The 25,759-nt window shown below is 41.5% G+C and overlaps 1 protein-coding gene across 3 annotated transcripts in view; it reads right to left on the reverse strand.

The window, feature by feature from the left end:
• Positions 1-2,431: 2,431 nt before the first annotated feature.
• The window catches only part of CC2D2A (coiled-coil and C2 domain containing 2A), a 155,467-nt gene continuing 132,139 nt past the window's right edge, over positions 2,432-25,759 (reverse strand). For 2 of the 3 annotated variants that reach the window (XM_050947299.1, XM_050947302.1), the window contains 9 exons: positions 23,374-23,394; positions 21,821-22,024; positions 20,026-20,115; positions 17,238-17,351; positions 14,849-14,983; positions 10,986-11,108; positions 9,026-9,084; positions 8,289-8,466; positions 2,432-6,634 (listed from right to left, as the gene is read on the reverse strand). In XM_050947299.1, the coding sequence (XP_050803256.1) occupies positions 6,446-6,634; positions 8,289-8,466; positions 9,026-9,084; positions 10,986-11,108; positions 14,849-14,983; positions 17,238-17,351; positions 20,026-20,115; positions 21,821-22,024; positions 23,374-23,394 (1,113 nt within the window). In that variant the 3' untranslated portion in view covers positions 2,432-6,445. The remainder of the gene's footprint in view (positions 6,635-8,288; positions 8,467-9,025; positions 9,085-10,985; positions 11,109-14,848; positions 14,984-17,237; positions 17,352-20,025; positions 20,116-21,820; positions 22,025-23,373; positions 23,395-25,759) is intronic. The other variant, XM_050947301.1, reaches the window with a different exon arrangement.

A 25,759-nucleotide genomic window follows, 5' to 3' on the forward strand; every position in this document is an offset into this window, starting at 1 on the left:
TTCTGTGCTTAGTAGTAGCTTTTGTATACAAAACAACTACTAACCATGTTGGCTCTTTTGTAGCTTGAGACAATTCTTCAGGTGCCAAGTGGGCCTGATTCTTTCACAGACATACAATTAAGTCAATGCAGTTGGTACTGTAAGAAGAATGTTCACTAGTCTCTGTCACTTGGTCAATGTGCTGGAACTACTCTATACAAAGTCAGTCAGGACTGTGGTGTAACATGCCTCCTCTCTTCATCACCAGGGCAAGAAGCTTACACAGCTTTGACCTTCCTGGGTTTGACCTTAGTGCACTCAACATCCCCCTCCCCTTTGCTTCATGCTGCACATCCCCTTGGGTGGGGCTCCTGCTGCAGCCAGAGGCCCCTGCACCCCAATTCCTGTAGGCATCAGTGCCTTGCAGCTAACATGTAGAACAGGTTTATTAGTTGACAGGAACATAGCATAGCAAGCTCTGTTCTATCTTAGAAATCAGTGACTCAGCCAAGTCCATCAGTGACTTCCTGGAAGCCTAGGCTTGATGGCCTGGACTTCTGTTCCAGTCCCTGAAGCAGACGGCCTCTGCCACACCTGTTGTTCCTCCTTGTCTTTATCCTGCTTCCTGGGCAAAAGGTGTCACCTAGTCACAGCCCCCTCCTGGGTCTCAGGTTATAAAGGTCACTGCCATAGTATAGGTGCAGACTGCTGGGCAGCCTCACCTGCTCCAAGGGCCTGAGCAATCCTCACTTCCTACTACTGAAATATTGTGCAGTACATGGAAACTGAGGTACACATGGTATTAGTATATGACAGTGATGGGGGTGGTTATGGAGCTCAAGTGGGGCATGATTCTCTGGTAGTACCCTACCCTCCCAGTAAAGGCCTGGACCTGTTTCTTAAGCGAGGGAGCAGGCCAATCTCTGATAACCTCCACCTTGGCTGGCTATGGCTTTAGGCAGCTGCTCAGGTATAATACCGCTACCATCCCCCCCACCTGTACTTGCTAGCTTTTATGGTCAGTCCTGCATCCTGGAGCTGGTCCAGCACTTTGTGACACATCTGGCTAAAAACACATATCAATATACATCAGGGCAAAATTCTCCATTCCCTCGAGTAACTGGTACACCATGCACTTGAAGGGTGCAGATGCCCCCCCTTTAGGCTGAAAGGTAGGACCAAGAACTCTCATAGCTCCAGTGGGGTGATAAAAGCAGATTTCAGCCTGGCACCTGGATCCAAAGTTACTTGCTAGTAACAGTGGGTGAGATAACACCGCCTACCCCCTCCCCAATGTGCCTAAGGACTCATCAGGCCTAGGCATGAGGTTTGTATCGAACTTGGTGATGGCATTAAGCTTGCAGTAGTCCACGCAAAACCAGATTCACCCATCTTTGGGACCCAACACTTTGGGAGAGGCCGGAGGAGCCCCTAAAGCCAGCATGTCCTTGACCTCTTGGTTCTGGGCTGTTTTCCCTATGATCCAGAATGGTGAGCATCTTACAGGAGGGTGAGCTCTTGTCTCCACCCAGGATAGCCAGGTTAATGATCTCAGGCCAGTTGGGGAACAGCTGTTGGTAGGAATGCAGCAACTCTCTGCTGAGTAAGGGCTAGCTGGTGAGAGAAGGGAACTGATCCCAGTGATAAGCCAGCCCATCTCAGGGAATAGATCCACAAAGGGATCATCTTCCTGCTCCTCCCACTGGCTAGTACCAAATTCTCCCTGTCAGAGTAAGGCTTCATCATGTTGACATGGTATACCTGGTGGCTGAGAGCCCTGTTAAACAGTGCCACCACATAGTGCACCTACTTCAGCTGCTTGATGACTTTAAAGGGCCCAGCCCAGGCAGTTTATTCTTTACAATGAGAACTATCATCTGGTCCCCAGTGGCATAAGAGTGGGCATGCACAGAGTGGTTGTGCCAGACCTTCTCCTTCCCTCAGGCCTTGGTCAAGTCCATGAAGTCAGCAAGCTTTTCCCAGAAAATCAGTACATGCTCCACCACTGATTCTCCATCAGGGGAGGCCTTCCTCTCCCATTCATCCTTCATCAAGTCCAAGGGATCCCTCACTCTCCCATACAGCAACTCATAAGGCGAGAAGGCTATAGCTTCCTGGGGCACTGCTCAGTACACGAACAGCAAGTGGGGTAAATACTTAGCCCAAGCCTGCAGGTGCTGGCTCATAAAAGTCTTCATCATCTTCAGAGGCCCATTGAATCTCTCCCCCAGCCCGCTGGAGTGAGGATGCCAAAGCCCAGGTGTGTTAGACCCCACCTCTCTCTCACAAGTACCGGAGCACCGTTGACAGGAAATGGGAACCATGGTCTGTAAGGACCGACTTGGGGAACCCCTCTCTGCTGAAAATGGTCAGCAGCACATCTGCCACAGTGTCTGCCTCTGCATAGCGAGTAGCAAAAATCTACCACCACCAGAATGTTTTTTTCCCTCCATCCAAGTCACCTTGCTGAGGGCCACACTGTGTCCACGGCCACTTTCTGAAAAGGCTCCTCTATGATGGGCAGGGGCCTCAAAGGTGCTTTTCTATTGTCCTGGGTCTTACCCACCTTTGGCAGGGGGTGCAGGACCTGCAGTACTGTTGGACAGCATCAAAGCCTCGAGGCCAGTAAAAGTTCTATAGCAGCCTCTGTCTGGTGCGCTGGATTCCCTGGTGTCCCAAGAGAGGGACATCACGGGCCAGATACAGTAGCCTGCGGTGGTACTTCCGGGTGCCCTACAAGCTGCATCCTGATCCCCCACTGTTCCACTTCCCCTGGGGGAGCCCATTCCCGGAACATGAATCCCTTCTCCCAGCAGAATCCTTCCCAGCAGCTTGCTGCAGTTGTTAAGTTCCCTCAGCTTCTCTAAGGAGGGATCCTGCTGCAGCTTGACCTGGAATTCAGTGGCTGGGGAAGGGATGGGGACCAGCTCTCTCTCACTAGCTGTGCCCAAGGCCGCAGCCCCACCACGTACTGTCCCTGGTGACTCCCTTCCTGCCACGGTAGGGCCATGCAGCTCCTGTAGGATACCCTCCCCAGTGTCAGGGCAGATTGCCCCACTGGCTCTGGCTACAGGTAATGACTAGGGCCTTCTGGGGGCCACCTGACCAATCTGCCAGGTCACTCGCCACAATACCTCAGCTGGTGACTGCTAGTGCACCCCCACATCTTTGAGGCCCATCCATTTCAGACATACCCTCACCACAGATACCTTAAATAGGGACCCGCCTACATCCATCTGGCTCAGGTAGGTATTGGGACCACCTGGTCTGGGGTCACCCCCTAGGGCCAGGCCAGTACTACCTGAGTGCCCATGTCCCAATACCCAGTGACCTGCTTCCCAGCCATGTGCAGGGAAAGGAGGCCCTTGCTCCTCAGGGGCCATCCTGCACCGACCCTGTAAATAGAAAACTTTGAATCCAGAGCATCAAGCCTCCCAAAGGAGCTGGCTGGGGAGATGCCTCACTCTTGGGCCATTGCTAAACTTCCAGCCCCTCCTCTGGCTGAGCTCCCACCCACTTAACCCTTTGAGGGCTCGGTTTGCTCATCCTGTCCCTGACCTTTTGGCACCAGATCCATCTGTGGCTCTTCTGCCTCCATTAATTACACCTCTTGTCCCATTAGTCCTCGGGAGACAGTTGGTCAGCTCTGGTATTGGCTGTGCCTCTCAGGAAGAATTTAGCTAAGTCTTCTTTCTGGGGAGGCCCTGGGTGATTCTCCCTCTGTACTGATGTGGGCCTATCACCCTGGGATTCCATTCCATAGCAGCAACCCTGCGTGGCCAGGTCTTTCGACTGCTCATCCACCAGCTACATCCTCAGGTCGGGGGACAGAGTTCATCTAGTCACTCCAGCCCCACCAGTTCAATCACGTCCTCCTTGGTTTGCGCCCCAGCCCCAGTCACACACACGGGTATATTCCCCCATCAGGGTGGCCAGTTCCAGACAGGTCATCCTCTGGGTCTTCGCATACTCCAGAACCTTTTCCTGTACGCCTCGCGGGTCAGCTCAAACTTGCATAGCAGGGCTTGTTTGAACAGTTCATAGGCTCCTGCTTCCACCCCATCCCTATGGCCTTGGGACCTAGTAATGGGGTGAGATGCTGAAGCCTGTCTGCAGGGTCAACCTGGTCCACCTTGCAGGCCTTCTCAAAGGCAGTGAGGAAAGCATCTATATCATCCCCCTTCCTTAAACTGAGGCAGCACTTTTATATCAGCGTTCCCTGGGGGCTTTGGGACCATCCCCACGCACCATGGTAGGGGTCTCTCTGCTTTTCAGCTCCGCCATCACCAATTCAGGCTGCCTCTGTCTCTCACGGTCCTCCGGTTTCTTCTCATGGTCCTCCAGCTTTTTCAGTTCCAGTTCCATTTCCAACTCTAACCTTCTCAGCTCCACCAACGGGGAACCTACCCCTGCTTGTCGGGTGCACGGGTGCTGGGATCGCCTGGCTGCTTTCAGTGCCTCCCAGCAGCCCTGGTTGGGTTGGTGGCTGGGGTGACCCCTGAGGCTGCCTGGCTGCTCCCAGCCTCTCTCATGGCCCCAGCTGGTTCAGGAACCAGCTCCTTAGAGCGATGATTCTCCAACTAAGCAATTAGTTGTGTCTTGGTGAATCTTCCAGTTCACAGCCCTCTCCCTCAGCACAGCTCTAGTGTTCTTAAGGAGATGGTTATAAGCCATCCTTTCGCAGTTGCCAAGGGACTCACAGGGTGATGCTCTCGCAGCTCCTCACTGTCCCTGGGAGAACCCCTTCAGTGCGACAGCCCTTTTCAGGAGTCCATTCTCTCTCAGGGTTAAGCCATAGGCTCCTCCATCCCCTAGAACCACACTTCTCTGAGCCGCCAGCATGCCTGTCTCTCACTAATCCCTCTTTGTTTTACTGCTCCCCAGTCACTTACTGCAGAATGCTTTGTCCATGGCGTGCAGCTCATCCCACCTCTGCCACCTGTTGTCGTGGAGCCAATGCTCTGGAACTACTCCATACGAAGCCAGTCAGGACTGTGGTGTAGCATGCCTGCTCTCTCTGAGCATATTGTCACCAGGGCAAGAAGCTTACACAGCTTCGACCTTCTTGGGTCTGACTTCAGACCATTCAGTATCCCCTTCCTCCCATGTGCTTCCCGCAGCGTGTCTCGGGTGAGGCTCCTGGGGAAGCCAGAGGGCCCTGCACCCCAACTCCTGCAGTCAGCAGTGACTCTCAGCCAGCATGCAGAACAGGTTTATTAGTTGACAGGAACACAGCATAGAACAGAGCTTGCTATCACAGAAATCAGTGACTTTTAGTCAAGTCCATCTTGGGAAGTCCTGAGCCAGACAGTCTGGACTCCTCCTCTTCCAGGTGGCCCAACTTCTAATGAGCTGACCTCTGACACACCAGCTGCTCCTCCTCCTCCTCTTTGTCCTGCTTCCCGGGCAAAAAGGTGTCACCTGGTCACAACCCCTCCCAGGTCTCAGGTTACAAAGGGCACTGCCATAGCATAGGTGCAGACTGCTGGGCAGCCTCACCTGCCCTGAGGGCCTCAGCAAAAATCACACACCAAATTCTCACCACCGAAATATTGGTACAGTACACAGGAAAACTGAGGCACACACAATATTAGTATATGACAGTAAGAAACATAGGGTGACCAGACAGCAAGTGTGAAAAATCAGGATGGAGGTGGGGGGTAATCGGAGCCTATATAAGAAAAAGACCCCAAAATAGGGACTGTCCCTATAAAATCAGGACATCTGGTCACCCTAGACTCACATGTAACATCACAAGATGAATAAAACCCAACTTCGTCACAGTCTCTTGACTGAAGTAACTTCACTGGACATAGCATAGCCCTGTTAGTCTGGATCTGTAAAAGCAGCAAAGAGTCCTGTAGCATCTTATAGACTAACAGAATGTTTTGGAGCTGGACAGAGTTTTGGAACCATCAACATAGGATGCATACAGGTTGGTGTCAGCTGAAAGTGGGTAGGCAGAGTTCCTCCTTTAGGTGTTTTACCCAAGCTGCTGAGGCCATGCCTGGATGGGAGGGAGGGGTGAAGCTAGGTCTACCATTAATATTTTGGGGGGAAATCTCCCACCCTAACAGCAGCTCAGAAAGTACCAGGGCTGGGAGGCTTAGCAGGTATAGGCTGCCAGTGTCTACTGGCATTTTTACCCTCACAACTATGTACAAGCCGGAGAATGGCTCTGCTCCATACATAGTGTTTCATAGTATACAGAGGCAAAAGCCAGCATGCACATAATCTCTTTGCAGGCAAAAAGCCAAGGACTGAAAAGCGCCTCAGAATCTCTACAGAGGCAATATCCAGAATACTACTATGCTTTTTCACCTTCACTGTTAGGGGGTGTGAACAATACTCCAAACAATTCCCTTATGTATAATTGGAGACAATGTTTTTTTTTTTTTTTACACTAAAGCGTTTCTCTGATAGGGAGTTGCTGTCTCATTGAGTGCCTTTATTCCAGTCTAAACTTTTATCTATTACGAACAAGTGAAGCAATGTAAATCCACACAGAGAGAACATTTTTGGGATAAGCATGGACGTATACTGCTAGAGCAAATTCTGCATTTGAAACATCGATGGTATGGACTCCAGTACTATGCACAGCTTCTATTAAAGGTTTCACTTCAGAAAATGGCATATGAATAGGAAATCCAGAAACCTGAGGAATTTAAGGAAAAAAATCATTAGCGATAGTGACTGTTTCTCTTTCATTAATTGAGGTACAGAATCAGATTATAAAGAGCTTTACACCAGGTACAGAAAGTAAAAAAAGCTACAGCAATTATGGCTACTACCTGTAATTTCACAGTGGACGCAAGTTCAGCTTTTCTTTTAAGAGCACTTATTACTGGACTGAGGCGAGATTATTACATGCTGAATAACCTGCCTACTTCACATTAAAATTAATGCCCCCTCTCCAACTTTAAACTATGTTTAAGCAATGCACCGCTTCCTCAATGGATGTTTAATTCCTGTCAGCCCTTTGGCCCTACTCAGACCGGCCCACTGCCTCTACTGTGGCCACCCATCTGCACCTGCTTTCTTCTAGAGAACCAATCAGTTAGTGGTGATGGCTTGTCCCTGAGCCCTACTTGTCTGCTGCTGCCCCACACTCCAGCTAGAACATCCCCAAACTGTACAACAACTGCAGGGTCAATTTCTAATTCAATATGCCACCTCCATAGCTGCCAACTGAATATGGTACACTATGATTGAAAGCAATAAAAGCAATAGTGCATATTGGCAACCAACAGAGCCCCGCACTAACAGGAACCCTGAACCAGCACTGGTTAGTCTCACAAACCTTTCGAATGAAATGATTTGTCAACTGGTTATCATGCATCTGAATTTACAAGATGTCGGGGCCAGATGATTTCTTCCCCCACAGCTGCTAGAGCAGAGTGCATGTGGGTACGGTGATCCTGAGCTGAGAGGGTGGGAATGCTGTCTCTGCAGCATTTGTACCCACTTGCTGGTACTGTACAGAAGTTCCTTTGTCAGAGCTCTCAGATGTTGGAGCTTGGAGGGGTGCATGCTGGGGTAGAGTCACACTCTGTCATTGTAACCGAGAAGTTGACAGTGCTGCAGTCAGCCATCTTGTATGTTCAGTCACTGCCATTTAAAAACCAAACATCACATACCTACAAATAATGTTTAGGACCCTGAGAGGCAAGACCCTGCAGCTGCATGCTTGCAGTTCTGCTATCAAAATGGAAGCACGGTTTGGACAGCCAACCTTAGGTTTAGATGCCTCTGACATTTTATTATTGTTATGACGAGAAACACTTTGCTAATAAGAATAATGAATTGTTATTGGCTGTTGTAGGAAAACTGTTAGCCTGTTAGGGGCTATTATGAGTTATGTGCTTCGTTTAAAAAACTATCAAAAGTTTAGTGAGAAACTGCTTTGGAGCAGTCTGAGGAAGTTCTTTGGGCAAAATTCCCCATCAGCAAAACAAAACAAAGGGCCTCTCAAAGCCGGGCTAATAATCACTTAAAAACATTTCAAACTTGAATAAATAAAAATTTTCCAGAGCAGTGGAAAGAATCTCAACTTCAGCTCTAGGAGAACAGAATTGCCTAAATTCATTAGGGCTGGTTAGGTTGGTTAGGCTTTTTTTGCTGCCTTCTAAAGCATTTACTATTGGCTGGTCTTGTACCAAAGGCCTAGCACCATATGACAATTCTTTGGATACTAGGTGACTCTCTGTTAATTAAACATCAGGGATTTGATTTACTAATGTAATATTGGACTGTGAGGAACATCTACTAGTTTCATTACACAAGCTCTACATGGGCGTTCATTATAGTACCCTGTAATCTCCCAGCTGTTTTTGCAGTTCTGCCTGGTGGTCATCTTCTACAGCTTTTCCTTGGAACTGTTCCAGGAGAGGCAGGAAATGACGGAGCGTGGAGGTACAGTATCTGTTCCAACGAGTTAGATGCCTTGGCCTCCACTCCATAATCTTCTCTTTCAGTATCTTTTCGATCCTGCAGTAAAATATAGCTACTTGTTATAATTGCCTTACTGGTTGACTGTTCAGGGTGTGATTCTGGCTTCACAATTTTGGATGACTCACTCAGAAAACAGAACTCAACCTTATTTTTCTAGACACGCTACCCAGGTTGTAGAAAGCACTGGGGTAATAAGTTCTGCACTGTTCTCAAAGCAGTTCAAAGATAAACACAACAGCAGTAATGCCAGAGTGTTCTGATTTACAGGAAACCCTCCAAAAATCACATGCTGGAGGACTGATTTTTAAGATCTCCGTGTGGCACTTGAACTTTTAATTCTTATTCTTGCAATACATAGGTACAGTGAAGGGAGAGCCCACTCCTGGCTAAAAGGATCAAAAAGCCACTCTGAGCATGCCTGATGGAGTGCCCGAGAAGTAGTTACACTTTTCCAATTCTAGCTCCTTACACTCTAGACTGGATGAGAAAGGTCACTGAATGTTCCATTCTTTGGTGGTGAATCAGACTGTGGAGCTGCTGCTGCTGCTCACAGTGTTTAGTGGAGTTACAGAGACATTTATAGAGGGAAAGTTACCTGCCCTGCAGTTCTAATGCAGCAGCCTTGTCTATATGCTGGTAAATTAATTCTTCAGGCTAATAAAAAAAAGAATTGATTAAACATTACTTGGAGTATAAGACTTCTTGTTATCAAAGATGAAAACACAGGACCACATTCTCTTCTCATGTGGGTTCACACCAGTAATTCCTGATTAACAAGGGCATGAATGAGATCAAAATTAGGCCCACAGTGTTTCACAATGTACTACATGACGACAGAAAAATGAATTACTGAAAAACAACATTTGGAAGTTAGAATTTTGTACACAAAGTTATTCTGTCCCATCTGACAGTAGGTGTCAACCATGGATGTTTGTATGCTTGATTAGTTAAAGAGTGCGCGCTTGGGGTCGGACGTGGCCTGTTCATATTTTAAAGACAAATTTGACATTTTCCTTAGATTTCAGAGACTATATTATTTGGATTTCACTTGCGACTCAGCTAACAGAGAAATGTCACAAATCATATTTGGCTTCAGGACAAGAGAGATTCATCCATTCTGAATGAAACTAGATCAGTTATAAAATACTGTCACTTGATATATTGTCCTGTAGACTCCTGAGGGAATTCTGCACTAAAGTATAAAATACTGTGCACAGAATTTTAAAAAATTCTGCATATTTTATTTGTCAATATATAAATGCAGAGGCTCCAGCATGGCAGTAGGGAGCACAAGCTACTGGCTGCACAGAGGTGGGAGAGCACCAGCCATCCTCCCCTGGACATGGACTCAGCAGTGAGGCTGCACCTGACCGTGACACAGTGCAAGGGCCAGGCCTGCCCCAGAAACACCCTGGGGTCCTGCTCCTCTGGGCCAGTTGCACCAACATAGCAAGCAAGAGAGACAAACTCTCACAGGCATCCCCAGCCCTAGTCCCCTCTCAGGTGTGGGATGAGAGGGTTCAGTGTGGGGCAATTTGGGTGCGGGGAAGATCTGGATGTGCAGGCTTGTTGGGCGGGGGCGGGGTTCCAGATGCAGGAGGAGTGGGACTCGTTAGGGGGGTTCAGCAGGGGAGAGTCTGAGTGCGGAGGGAGTCGGGGGGGGTGGGTCTGGGTGCTGGGGGAGTGGTGGGGTGGAGGTCTGGGTGCAGCTGGTTGGGGCTCAGTGGGATGGGCAAGTGCTGGGGAGCTCATTATGGTGGGGTTCAAGTGTGGGGGGATGATTGGGGGATGGTCTGGGTGCCAGGGTGGGGGTCCAGATTTAGGGGGTGAGGCTTGGCAGAATGGGTGCAGGGTTCTGGGTTCACCAGGGGGTCTGAGTATGGGGGGATCCAGCTGCATGGGAGTTGGACTCCCCATACGGTGTCCCCTCCCCCCCCATGGCTGAGGAGCAATGGGGGCAGCAAGCTGGGTGTGTGTGTGCAGGTTTCTGGGAGTGGGTCTGAGTCTGCTCCAGTTCTAGCTGTTCCTTGCATCCTCCTCTGCCCCAATCCAGCTGGCACTAGCAGCTAAGCCTGGCACAGGGTAAGTGCCACAGGCCAGGGCGTCCCCATCCCACAGTGATTTACCTCTATGGCAGCTGCTCCAGGTGCCTGAAACTACGCACCCACATTGCTGGGGAGGGGCATGTGACCACTTTTGCAGTTTCCCTTTGTTTTCCTGTCAGAAGTCATTTTTGTGCAAGGAACCAAAGAAATCTGCAGGGGACATGAATTCTGTGTGTGCACAATGGCCCAAAATTCACCCAGGAGTAAGTCTGTAAAGACCTAATTATTAAAGAGGTGTGGTTGGCCTGCTGAACTAACATAATAATAATAATAATAATAATGACAACAATAAGTAGCTTACCCTTAAAGTGCAAGATAAAGACTTACACTCTAAATGAGAGAAAAACTGCATATGGTGAATGAAGATTTCATGTCACACCTTCCATCCCTTAAAATATTCTAGTAATTGTTTTAAACTACAAAATGAATCTTAAGTAGGTGCAATAATACCTGAACACTTGAGAGACCAGGGTATGGTAAGCTTTGTGAAAAGAAAGATTTCCATAATTTGGGTTTGCTGATGTCAAAATTTATCCTTACTGGGGAATCATATTGTTGGATATTAAACCAGATCTAAAAGAGAAGAACTTTGTTAACAGCAACAGTTTACACTATGTATCACATCTTTTCAATGCAAAGGTAAAACACAGGTCTTCGCTACATTCCAGAGCTACAGTAGGAGTTACCCATATAAGTTCACATGAAACAAGAGCCTTCTTGTATATTCAATCTCACCTCAAGTCTCTTTATAAAGAATCTGATATGTTAATGTACTGCATGTAATTGCAATCTATTACAGCACAGTTAACAAAAATCACAAATGTTTAACATGAAATACATGGCTTTCAATGCAAGATGTAACTATCAGAAAGGTATCATTGGGATGCCTTTTCATTATTATATAAATGATTTAGAACCTTAAATTTTCTCATTCACCCTTTGTTTTTAAATTTTAAAAGGTTAAAAATGAAGAGACCATATGATATAATACACAAAACTTCAAACAGCTGACTTTTCTGATACATTTTCCAGATATTCTTATACAAGTTTGTTATGTTTTGGACTGTCTGCATGCGTGTGTTTTAGATTTTGCACTTTAATGATGTTTTAAGTATCATAGGAACATATGAATTGCCAGACTGAATCAGATCAGTATTTCATCTAATCCAGTATCTGCTCTCCATCATGTCCAACACTAGACACGTCAGTGCAGGTGCAAGAAGCCCTATAATGGAAAATTGCAGAATAATCTGACTATAAATGAAGCCCATCGCTTAGTGTCTGGCTTATATCCCTGGGTTTTTTAAGCAGGAAGATTTATATAATTTTTTTTATCGTAGCTACTATAGCTGTGGGTGTTGATTCAGAAAAGATTATCCAGTCTTAGCCTCAGTGATGTACTGTAGCAATATATTCCACAAGTTAATTATATGCTGTATAAAACAACTATTTCCTTGTAACATTTTAAAATTTGTTCCTTTTCAATTTCATTGACCATGCCTGTGTTTTTATATCATCAGAAAAGGTAAAAGGGCATCTGCTACTAGTTAGATTATCCATTTATATAATGGCATTTTATTTTTCAATATAATTTTCTATCACAATCTTTATCTATCCTAGTATTTTATTTGTTGTTTGACCATTGTTGCACATTGAGCAGAGGTTCTCACTGAGCTGTTCATGACAATGTCCAACACCATGTAGGAAGTTCCAGTTATTCCGTCCAGTGTGCATTACCTTAAATTTGTCAACACTGAATTTAATCTGCCAGAGTGCTGCACAATCACCTCCCTATGTTAAGTCTTTCTGAAGTTCCTCAGTTTTCACTAGTCTCGACTAACCTAAATCATTCTGTGTAGGGCTGTCAGGTGATTAAAAAAATTAATGTTGTTTAATCACGCGATTAATTGCACTGTTAATAACAGAATACCATTTATTTAACTATTTTTGGATGTTTTCTACATTTTCAAATATATTGATTTCAATTACAACACAGAATACAAAGTGTACAGTGCTCACCTTATATTTATTTTTGATTACAAGTATTTGCACTGTAAAAAAAATATTTTTCAATTCACCTAATACAAGTACTGTAGTGCAATCCCTTTATCATGAAAGTTGAACTTACAAATGTAGAATTATGTACAAAAAATAGCTGCATTCAAAAATAAAACAAATGTAAAATTTTAGAGCCTGCAAGTCCACTGAGTCCTACTTCTTATTCAGCCAATTGCTCAGACACACACATTTGTTTACATTTTCAAGAGATAATGCTTCCTGCTTCTTGTTTACAATGTCACCTGAAGGTGAGAATAGGCTTTCTCATGGCACTGTTGTAGCTGGCATCACAAGATATTTACGTGCCAAATGCGCGAAAGATTCATACGTCCCTACATGCTTCAACCACCACTCCAGGGGACACATATCCATGCTGATGACAGGTTCTGCTTTATAATAATTCAAAGCAGTTGCCGCATGTTCATTTTCATCATCTGAGTCAGATGCCACTAGCAGAAGTTTGTTTTTCTTTTTTGGTGGTTTGGGTTCTGTAGTTTCTGCATCGAGTGTTGCTTTTTTAAGACTTCTGAAAGCATGCTCCACGCCTCTCAGATTTTGGAAGGCACTTCAGATTCTTAAACCCTGGGTCGAGTGCTGTAGCTATCTTTAGAAATCTCACATTGGTATCATCTTTGCCTTTTGTTAAATCTGCAGTGAAAAGTGTTCTTAAAATGAACAACATGTGCTGGGTGATCATCCGAGACTACTATAACATGAAATATATGGCAGAGGGCAGGTAAAACAGAGCAGGGGACATACAGTTCTCTCCCAAAAGAGTTCGGTCACAAATTTTATTAAAGCACTATTTTTTTAATGAGCATCATCAGCATGGAAGCATGTCCTCTGGAATGGTGGCCGAAGAATGAAGGGGCATACGAATGTTTAGCATAATTGGCATATAAATACCTTGCAATGCCAGCTACAAAAGTGCCATGCAAATGCCTCTTCTCACTTTCTGATGACGTTGTAAATAAGAAGAAGGCAGCATTATCACCTGTAAATGTAAACAAATTTGTTTGTCTTAGCCATTGCTGAACAAGAACTAGAACTGAGTGGACTTGTAGGCTCTGAAGTTTTACAATGTTTTGTTTTTGACTGCAGTTATGTAACAAAAAAAGATCTACATTTGTAAGTTGCACTTTCACGACAAAGAGATTGCACTACAGTACTTGTACGAGGTGAATTGAAAAAATACTATTTCTTTTGTTTATCATTTTTACAGTGAAAATATTTATAATAAAATATAATATACACTTTGATTTCAATTACAGAATACAATATATATGAAAATGTAGAAAAACATCCAAAATATTTAATAAATTTCTATTGGTATTCTATTAACAATGTGATTATTTTTTTTAATTAAATCCCAATGATTTTTTTAGTTAATCGCATGAGTTAACCGTAATTAATCGACAGCCCTAATTTTGTATCATCTGCCAATTTTGCCACCTCACTGTTCACATTGTAAAAAAATCAATAACTATATTAAACATTATTCCTATATAGAATCATGGGGGCCCACTGTTAACGTTTTGCAATGGTGAAAATTGATGAATTCTACTCTTTGTCAATGTCTCAGCCAATTTCCAATTTATCACAATACTTATCTTTCACCTCATGACCAGTCTTCTCAAAAGCCTCTCATGATGGACTTTGTCAAAAGCTTTCTGAAAGTCCTCCAAATAAATTGTTATTCTGTTCTCTGTTATCCATTATTTTGTTAACATATTTGAAAATTGAGTAGTTTACAAGTCACAATTTCGCTTCACAGAGCATGCTGATTTGCCTCTACCACATGCTGCTCTTCCTGCTGTTTGTCACAAAGTTAAGCAAATACATCAAGCAAGAGTAGGTAAATTAACTCCTATAATGCACAGTTTTTAGTTGGTTGGATTTTTTTGCTTGTGTATGCTATATTCATATAAGTAATTTATAGTAATTTAATATTTTTAAATATCCTTTTATATAAGTAATTTATAATTTAAGTATCTGTTTAAACTAAAGTAAAAATCTGTTTTATACAACAGTTAAATCAGAACTTTTTAAGTTGCTGGAAACATAATTCAAGAATGTCATAAATCACTATTTGATAACATGACCCACTAATATAAAGTGTATTGGCACTGATACAGGAACTCCTGATCCACTAGGAAACAAGAGGTTAAGGGAGAGGATGACAAAGGTAAGCACCATTTTCTGTGTGTGCAAGAGGGTATGAGAGAGAGAGAGAGAGAGAAGATGGAAACACTTACATTATCGAAGCTAATCAAACAGCCCACACTTTGCAATGGACAGAAAGTATCAAACTGTCCATAACAACGTCCATTACTGGGATTCCAAATCACATACTGATTTTGCTCCCAAGTTAATACATATGCAGTTGTCCCCTAGGAAGAAAAAGATTGAAAAACATTTTTTAAAAGTTCTGCTAAGATAATATGTAATGTATTGTATTTTATTTGAAAGGCCAGTACCACTTTATTATCGAAGCCACAGACAAATTGCGCAATTGAACTATCTTTCTCTAGCTGGTTGGAGTAGTTTTCTTCAAACAGCCAACTCATCCAATTCAACCACCATAACCAATGTCCAAATAACTCTAAACCGCTAAAGTGGTGTGTAGTTTTCCTTTGGCTTAAATCAGAATTGCACAAATAACCCTTCCACTCCAGCACTTTAAAAACTAAAATAAAGAAGACATTTTCCTCTACATTTTCAAGTAAATGTAGTGCTGATTAAAGTTGTCATATTGAGAGCATAACAAATTGAAGTTCTCTGTTTAGCCAGAGAACAATCATGGCATACTCCACACTGCCCAGTTAGTGGGCCTGATCCTTGTGCTGGATGTCTGAGACTGAGAAACTAGTTAAGTCTCCACATTCACTCAAATTCCTAGCCTCCTTGCTGAGACTGTCAGCAGGAGTTTTATTAATTCCCTAGGAACTGGTCTGAGACCAACCAACTGATGCCACATAGGGTACTAATCAATCTTCAGAGCAGTAATGTTTTTTGTAAGTACCAATTTGGGCCCGATTTGAATGAGACTTACACAAATACACAAAGAAGTGCAGAGCTGAGGCTCAAACAAAGCTTTATAGCATGTGTACGCCAGCATATAAAGTCACCAACTTTTAGGGGAACCCTACAATACCCTGGGCACAACACAGTAAATGATCAGGGAAGTTTTGGTATTAATTTTAACTGAGAGACTCTGCTCATAGTCTCTGTTACAGAGGCAGCTTCAAGTAAGGATCAGTAAGCATCCTTTTATAAGTTATTTGAAAAAAATGTTTCTCCAGTACGTAAAAAGTAGGTCGGTATGAAAGACTAATTAGCAGGGCAGCTGTGCTGCATATTGCATGATGCACATTTGGCAGCCCCATAGCTTCCCAGAGCCCTGCTGGAATTGCATGCATTCCAGCAGAGCTAAAGGAGCTTCTCTGCAATAATTCTACAGCCCCACCAAGCACTACTGGGTGGCCTCTTTATGTTCTCTTTTACTACTCCCTGCTTCTGCTGGATCCCAGCCAGATTAACAGTCAGCAAGAATGGGGAAGTGCTGACAGCATCAACAAGACAAAGAGCAAGGCAAGGCAGGACGAGGGCACTTGCCTTACCAATACCAGGCATCCCTCTGCTTTGCCACAAACCCCCATCCCCTGGCATGTACTCACATCCATAGAGAGCTGTCCCAGATACCCCTCTCCTTTACCTTTCCAGCACCCACCTCTCTCTCTCTCTCACACAGAGCTGCCTTAAATTTCTCTTTTGCTTATCCCAACAGCAATCCTTCATACACAGCTAGTTACCCCACTTCCCGATGACCCATGAACCCTATCTGGACTTTCTGGGTTTCAGCCCTTTCCCTGGTAACATGGGCTGAATGTCCTGTTGGGCCTGTCATCATCAAGTTTTGACAAGATTAATTGGATTCTGAGTACTAGAATCTCTTCCTAATACTGCTATACTTGAGAAAAAACTAAAGGAGTGAAATTCTGGGAATGGATTTCCCCAAACTCAGTTTTGTAGCTCTGCTTATGTTGAGGACCCATGTTCTATGCTAATCAGTCTGCGGGGAGAATGCCTGTAATCTTCCTTCAGGGAGGCCCTCTAGGGCAGTTATAGACAGTTTGGCCATTGGCCTTGAAACCCGGTAGTAGTGCTGGTTGCTTAGAAATCCGAGCACTTTAGTGGGACAAACATGACCCATGCTGCTGAAGGAATTTAACTGCTTTAAGAAATAGAGGCCCTGAATCTCCAGTGCCTTTTACCTGGTGGAGACATTTATATGTGTGCAAAGTGAATTCCAACAGGATTTACAGGTAGACAACAATGGTGAATAAGGACAATGGAGAATAGTTCCCACTACTCACACATGGAAGCATAGATCCAGGAGTGGGGATCTATAAGATTTATACTTAACTAATGGAGAAATAAGATCGAAGAATGCTTGATACCAGAACAGGGTTCCAGTGGCACCAATGTTTAAACCCACACCATCATTACTTTAAAATCATTTCTGCAAGAGAAAATTCAATCCATTTCTTGGAACATAATCATTTTTTACTTGTTTATTCTCCATTTATGTAAGCTTTGGGGTATTATATTCACATTCAAATGAAACAAAACCTACTATCTTACCTCAGGAATAGCATTTCCAATTATCAGCCAGGCTTTTTTGCCCATAGAAAGAAAGTAATTACATAAAAGCACAGCATGCTCCTCCTCATCACCAGCCAGAAGATCAAGAAATTGCTGATTGAGAAACAGACAAATTTTACTATTTACAAATAAATTGGGATATAGTTAATAATTCTGTTCCTAACTGAAACATTTAAGAATCTTTCCTAATACACTGCAGCCAAAATTCTCCACTCAGATCGCCATTGTTTCATATGCAGAATGATTGAAGAATATGCAGTGGAGATCTGCAGAGTAGATTAGAGAATTTCACCATCAGAGTCAAATTCTGTCTACTGAGTCACACCGCAGATTTCCAGAAAATATTTTGAGATGCTATCAATGTACTGCATGGCTAACCTATGATCCACAGGAATTCGATCACCTTCCAGATCCGTGTATGTCTGCTTGTGATGGTGAATGCCCAATGGAAGTAAAGTTTGGTTTAAAAAAAAGAAGGGTATTTGTATAAAAAAACCTGAGTCCTTTGTTATAATCTAATAAGCATATTGAACGTAAATTATTCTGGCCTTAAGGCTTGCAGTTCCTCAGATGTGTAGCCCGTAGGGAATAGTCTATGTGCATCTGTTAGCTAAACCCATACACAGACAGTATGCAATGATAATGTGAACATAACACATTTCCTGGAGAATTCTGAGACTATAAACCAATGAATGATTTAGAATGAGCAAGCCATGTTCAACTGTGACAGACCTAATCTTCCTCCAGTAATTTTCATGTTATTTCAAGGAAAACTGATCTTTGCTTTATACCACAATGTGAAAGTTTGAAAGGTGTATGTATGTGTGTGTGTATATATATAGATATGTGTATATATATGTATTATAACTATAGTTGAGCACTACTCAAGTGTGAACTATAATTAAAAAAATAATTTTAATGACAAGCTGGCATTGGAACGTTTTACATTTCAAAGTTGCAATGTACCTTTAGAAAGTCTACTTCAGGGGTGGCCAACCTGTGGCTCCGGAGCCACGTGCGGCTCTTCAGAAGTTAATATGTGGCTCCTTATATAGGCACCGACTCCGGGGCTGGAGCTACAGGTGCCAAATTTCCAGTGTGTGTGTGGGGGTGCTCACTGCTCAACCAACCCCTGGCTCTGCCACAGGCCCTACCCCCAACTCCACCCCTTCCTGCCCTCTTTCCCGAGCTTGTTGTGCCCTCGCTCTTCCCCTTTTCCCCCCAGAACCTCCTGCATGCCATGAAACAGTTGATCAGGAGGTGCAGAAAGGGAGGGGGAGATGCTGACCGGTGGGGCTGCCGGTGGGTGGGAGGTGCTAGGAGCAGGGGTGGGGAAGCTGATGGGGGGGCTGCTGAGGTATTACTGTGGAGTTCTTTGGCAATGTACATTGGTAAATTCTGGCTCCTTCTTAGGCTCAGGTTGGCCACCCCTGGTCTACATCATGAGGTTCAGCAAAATAAATATATTTTACTCAGTTCTTCCAAAAACAGTGTTAAGTATCCCAACATTCAAATGGCAAAAGAATTAATCTCTAACTCGTGGGCTTCATAAGAATGTTGGCTATTAAGTTTAGGACTGAATTGGAAGGAGGGTCATGTGGAAAACCAGACAGTAGTCAGATAAAACGAGTACTACACTAAATCAAATGGTAAACTACAAAATGGGGAATAACTAGCATAGTAGTATGGCTGAAAAGGATCTGGGGGTTACGGTGAATCACAAATTGAACATGAGCCAAGAACGTGATGCAGTTGCAAAAGAGGCTAATATCATTCTGGGGATATATTAACACAAGTGTTGTATGTAAGACACGGGAGGTAATTGTCCTGCTCTACTTGACACTGGTGAGGCCCCTTTAAGAAAGATGTGGCTAAACTGAGAGCTACAAAAATGATTAGAATACCTGACCTATGAGGAAAGGTTAAAAAAACTGAGTATGTTTAGTCTTGAGAAAAGAAAACTGAGGGGACTGGACCTGATAAGTCTTCAAATATGTTAAGGGGCTGTTATAAACAGAATGGTCATCAATTATTCTTCATGTCTACTGAAGGTAGACAATCTGCAGCACGCAAAATCTAGGTTAGATATTAATAAAAATCTTTCTACCTGTAAGTATAGGTAAGTAGTGGAATACACTTCCAAGAGAGGTTGTGGAATCCCTATCACTGTCTAACCTGTTCTTTAAAACCTACAAACAGCTATCACGGAGATCAAGGTATACTTGGTCCTGCCTACTGTAAAATATTGATTAGGTAAAATTGAAATTGTCTCACAAAACCTTAAGAAAAGTTAATATTTGTAATTCTGCCATTGTTTCCTCTCCTAACAAAGTATGAGAGGCTGGTTGAATATGAGTGCAGCTGACATTACAGGCGGTGCCCCTTTCCACACTAAGAAGAATTATGATGGTCCAGCTGAGTTAAGTGGAGAAAATACTGGCCTTTATCAGGTTTCCCCACCCCCAACTGTGATATTTTCTTTCCTTAATTTCAGTGGGCACTTTTTAATTCCTCCTGAATGCAGAAATGGGAACTGCTTATGGTGTTCTTAGGTCCAATAGTTTACAGCCTATCAAGGTTAGAAACATTTTGGCTGATCTGTACAAATTATTTCAGGACAAGTGATTTTTTAAAACACTTTTTCTTAGATCTTTGACAAAGAATCATTTCATTCTCTGAAACCATTGACAATATTGAAAATGTAAATAACTAGAAAGAAAAATAACTCTCAACAGAAGAGGAACAAGAAATTCTAGTCTTTACTTACATCTGATGTACTCCATAAGTCACAGATTCCAGCAAATGACACACTATCTGGCAAGAAAGGAATCAAAGAAACATATCGAGCCACCAACTCCTACAAACAAAAATAAAGAAAAGAACATAGTCATATTCTCATTCACTATGCGGGATGAGAAAGGTATTATTTTTATTAGTCCTAACTAGATTGGAAACTTACTGCTGTTCCCACTCAAGTCAAGGGTAAAATACCCATTGACTTCACTTCAGCAGGAACAGGTCCCTTTTGTAAAGGCCTGAGCTGACTTTTTTGACTGGGAGTCAGATCAGAACCATAAACCATATGCACAGATTTTTGTTTCTTTAAAGTAAAATGTACATTTAAGTTTAACTAATAATTGTTTTGATAAGCTACTGAACATTTATTTCTAATATTTATAGATAATTAGATATATTGACAATAATTATTCTGAGGCATAAGCTATATTTACAATTACATAGACATCTAATAGCTATTTTGCTGTTACATTCCTCTTTTGCTGTTACATACTCATTCACAAATTCAAGGTTTCTAATACTGAGAACAACAATTTTGAAAACTATTCTCCCAAGTTCCACTATTAGACCATGTCTAAGCTTTGGATGAGATTCAAGTCTTAGGCCATGTCCACAATAGGAAATCGGTGTTTTTAACACGTGACAAGTTCCTAGGGAAGAAAAAGCCTTAAGATGAAAAAAATGAAGCAGCAAGGCATTTGGCTCACTTTTGTGATTAATAAAAAATGCAAAGTTCATGGAAAGTTCTAATTTAATTCAGGATATATCTGACCTTGTTATTTTAAGGCTTTTATTACTGTTTTAACTCAAAAATTTTTAACTGAAATATATTTGGTACCACCCCTGATTTCAGATCGATTTAAAAGTAAAGTGATATTTTTTACTCTGAATTATCTTGTTTTGAACAGTATGGACGAAAGCTTCACCTTTAGTTTGCTGTTTTACTGTTTTAACTCAAAAATTTTTAAACTGAAATATATTTGGTACCAAACCTGATTTCAGATCGATTTAAAAGTAAAGTGATATTTTTTACTCTGAATTATCTTGTTTTGAACAGTATGGACGAAAGCTTCACCTTTAGTTTGCAAATTGGCAACCATTTTGTGTTTTATGCTGAAAAGGATCTGAGGACTCTCAGATCTTCCCTTAGGCCACAATCAAGCAATGACTTTCATACAACATTCTTAATGTTATGCACATGTTTAATGACTATGCCGAATCAGCACCTTACACCAACGGTAGGTTTATATTTCTGTTTCCCTCTTTTGACAATATTTGTTTAATTTTTTCATCCATGCTCCTGCTGCCTGCTATGACTTAGTTTCCCATTCATTGCAGAATTGCCATTGTTTAACTGCACATCCTAATTCACCTGAGCTACATACCTAATATTTGTACTGCAACTTTCTTACACAGTATGTTTGTTAAAGGTGGTGCTTTATTGGTCTCTATTTGTTTCTCTTCCATTTTATTTTGTTCTTTGTCTTTTAAACATATTTAATTCTTATAGTACTTATTTACAGGCAAATTTACATCTGCCAGATTTTGTCCTTTTCTAACAGATGATGTTCAGCATCTTATTGTTCATTTACTTTGTACTACGAATATTCAATATTTCTTTACTTTGTATCCATATATTTCCTCTCCTGCAATCTAAGTTTTTGTACAAACATAAAAAATAACACATATGCACACACATGCGCAGACACAGAGTCTTAAGTTTATGTCTTGTGAACTGAATTGTCTTTTCTAAATAAAATACTTACTGCTGCTGCCTGAGAATTATTAGGATGACCATTAAGGAGCTCCTGTGGTGGGTTCAGAGGTTTGATATATCTGGTAATAAAAACTGTTTTCCCATTTATGTCGACTACAGTTGTCAGGCATTGGCGGCTTGGAAACTTCAATGCACATTCAGCCTGATACTTCTCTGCTGCTTGGAGCAACTTCTCATCTTCTTGGGTATCAAACTTCAAAAGATAGTACAACTTGTATAAAAATACAGTTTTAAGCATAATTTGGACTTAATTCTCCACTACTTTGTAACCTGTGCAGTTATTTTACACCTACACAAAATGAATGCAAAGTGGATGTAAAATTCTGGTCTGATGATATTTCAAAAACTTACCATTCTCTTTACGCAGGTGTAAATTTAGTTGTAAGGTAGTGGAGAATCAGCCTTTTTGTATTTACATTTATATATGCACTCCCACATACACACACACCTATATATGTTGTACATAATAAGCATGATTGTACAGTCTTTACTCAGGTATTGAAAGTTCTGTGAAAGTTTTGCCTTGGTAAGGACTGTTGGAATGGATACATATCACCCAGTCATTCAACAGTGTATAACTATGATACGACACTTCAGGGAACTCAGTCTTATTTATATTTGCAAAACAATAACTACATTAATACAACAATCAGGGTAAGTTCTCAAAATGTCTGTCAGGTTTATGATGCACAACTCCCACTGCCATTAATTGGAGTCACATGGCTAAACCACTGTGCAGTGCTCAAAACTGATACAAAAAATGGAGTAAGACATATTTATAAAAGCAAGTTATCCTTCTTGTTCGGGTTTGCCTAGCAATTAAAGATCTTAGGTGTGGTTTTCAAAAGCCCAAATTGAAAGTCAATGGAACATGTGCTTTTAAGTCACTTAGGTATTTTTAAAAATTTTTACCCCTCATCTATAAATGAATGTTGTTGATTTTGTAGGTTTGTCCTAGGTACTACAATTTTATGATTATTTTCTGATTTTTTTTAACTAAGGTCACTTTACACCACTCTGGCAGCATAAAGGACCTTAAAGCGTGTATAAATATTTTATATTTTTTAAGGCACCTGAATGTTGAGTATTCAGGCCTTTAACTCAGAATAATGCATGGTTTTTAAAACAACCCCTTCATTATGTTATCCTGTTTCCCAAGCCTCCCTGAGTTGGGATTGCCATGCCGTGCTCAGTATCAAGCCATCCAAGCCAATAAAGAAGTCACCTCTCATGATGATCCTTCTCACCCCAAAATGGTGACCACAATATGGAATTTGTGTAGTGATGCTTATAGTTTCAATTTTTAAATATAAAATAGTAATTTCTTGCAAAATATTATTAATTAAATGATACCACTGATCTAAGATACTATGTCAGCATAAAAGAGTTTGCATGCTACATATAGTACATATATGGTCAAACACAGATGAAGAACTGCTGCCATTAAAGGTAATGGAAAAAGTTGCAGAGCAAGGACAAAATGAATCCTAAACAGTAAACAGCAATATCTGTTGATTAATTTAAAAATCACATATGTTGTACCTTCTTAAGCATTTCATTCATCTATAGAGAGATTTAGGAAGGCCGAAAAGAAAGAAAAAGATAATAAATAAAAGAGGGGAAAATGTATTAAAAATCAAATTGAGAAGCTTAAAACAATCTACAGACATTTCAAGCTACTTAGCTACAGCAGGAAAGCATAGAAACATTAACAAAAGAGGGGAAATATTCAAGTTTTTTTTCATTTTATACTGGAAATTTCTATATTAAAGAGGTTTAAAAGAAACAAAAGATATGCGGATTGTTTACAGCCCGATTTATGTGCCCAAGATGCAGCTTTTACATAGCCACTGCTGAAAGGTAAGAAAAGGAAAAGCCATACCACTTTTGTAGTGAAGCAGATTTTCCTCTTACACACTATATTAGGTTTAATTTCCATAAATGAACTTAGTGTTCATGAGAAAAGTGCTGGCAACTGAGTCCTGGAGACTGACGTCCCCAACTGATCCACAAAAAATGGGACCAGCACAGGGAATTCTAGTCAAATTTTCCCACACTACCCCATGAATGAGTCTCAACTATGACCTGGAGGGACTTCCAAGGACTACTTTAGACCTGACCCTTCAATCCTTGTTTTAAGTTTGACAATTATGCTGGTGATATGTGTTGTGGATACCTGTTCACAAGGAACTGGACTCCATGCAATTCATATAGATTACCAAACAGCCACTGGCAATACCCCTCCCCACCCCCGTTCTGAACTGAGCTGGACTTGTAATGATAACCTCTAGGGCAGGACCCTCTAGTTAATGAAATCAACGAGCACTGGATCAGGCCTTACATCTCATTTGCAATACTTTGAGCTATGTAGCTCTCCTACATACACATTCTGTATATTAAACATTTGAAACATGCAGAAATTACACTACATTTAGGGGAGTCACTTTCAATACAAAATGCAATTTTGGTTCTTCTATTTGGTCAAGAAAGTCAGAAGACAAGCACATGAAAATGTATGAAGTTGGCATACTCTGTTGTACACAAAATTTAACAACAAAATGTGCACTGCATGCTATAGAATAATCTGCTATTTAATTGGTTCCTTATGAGCCTCTTCCAACATCGTAGATTATTTTATTGTTTTCCATTTACTATCCCACTCTTTTAAAATTGGATTATATGAAACCATACAGAATGTCTGTTAAAGTAATAATCTAGTTTGAATCAGTCTAAGTTAAATAACATTATAAATATAAAAGCTTTTGTTTACTAGCTACTAGTTACAATATTTAAATTATCTTAGATATTAAATAGACTCAAAGGCAGATGCAGTTGATTAAAGTCTAGCTCCGCTGAAGTCAATGGTAAAACTCCCACTGACTTCAGTGGGGCCAGAACTTCACCTCAAATACACAGCAAAAGTACTGGTGCAAGAAATTACTGAACCCCATTTGTCACACCCATATTCTCTCTTTCTGCTATACCTAATTCTTCAAATGTTACGAAACAGAAAATCTACACTGAGCGTTTCCATACCTCAGTAGCATTTCTCTCTTCTTGTATTAGTTACAATACACTTTAGTGACACGGAGTAATTATGCTACAATTCAGTTTTGATAACTAGTGACTGACACTGAGGAAAGGATTCTCACATTCTGTCTTGTCTATTTGTTCTCTTTGTCTGATAAAGTCTTTTCTGCATCTTCACAGTAGATGATATTTAATTCCCTTTCTAGCTCTTACATCTGAAATTCTGACCAGGGACAATTAGCTAATACTATATCTATAATCAAAGAAAACAAATGATGTCAGTGAGAAAGGACTTATCAAAAATGTAAACTCTTTTATTACGTAAAGTGAATATTAAGTCTATAACACTGTTATAAACACAGGGCCACCCTTTCAGAATTTCATGCATTACCATCGCTATTTTGGTACTTGGCCATGCAAATTAATATCTGCACAAAATTATAAAATTTGGCCACAGTTTTAACAGAAATATCAAAATTCATAATTATATAGTCTATGATATTTCACAATGAATTCTAAATTTCATTTATGAAGAAATACCTTTAGACAGGAATTTATTTGAATTGTAACTATTTTTCATTCTAAAAAAATATCGGCGATAGGTCTCTATATATATATAAAAAAAAGTCATTTGTTTTCCGTAAAGCTGACAACATTTTGCTCTGCAGTTAATTATTGTATATAGAATAGAACTGCGGAAATGACCTGGTATATTAATGATGCGTCAAGGCTGTTGTGTAAATCTTTACAGCTTCATATATTAGTGCTAATTTGCCATGGCACTAAGCTAATTAACCTTGAATTTACCCATGAAAGAACAAAATTACAAATCATGTTTCCTTTTCTTTGTTTTCCATGGCATTACATTAGAACAATTAGCACAGCAGACTGAACTATG

Source organism: Gopherus flavomarginatus, chromosome 3, assembly GCF_025201925.1.
Source record: "Gopherus flavomarginatus isolate rGopFla2 chromosome 3, rGopFla2.mat.asm, whole genome shotgun sequence".
Classification (NCBI taxonomy): domain Eukaryota; kingdom Metazoa; phylum Chordata; order Testudines; family Testudinidae; genus Gopherus; species Gopherus flavomarginatus.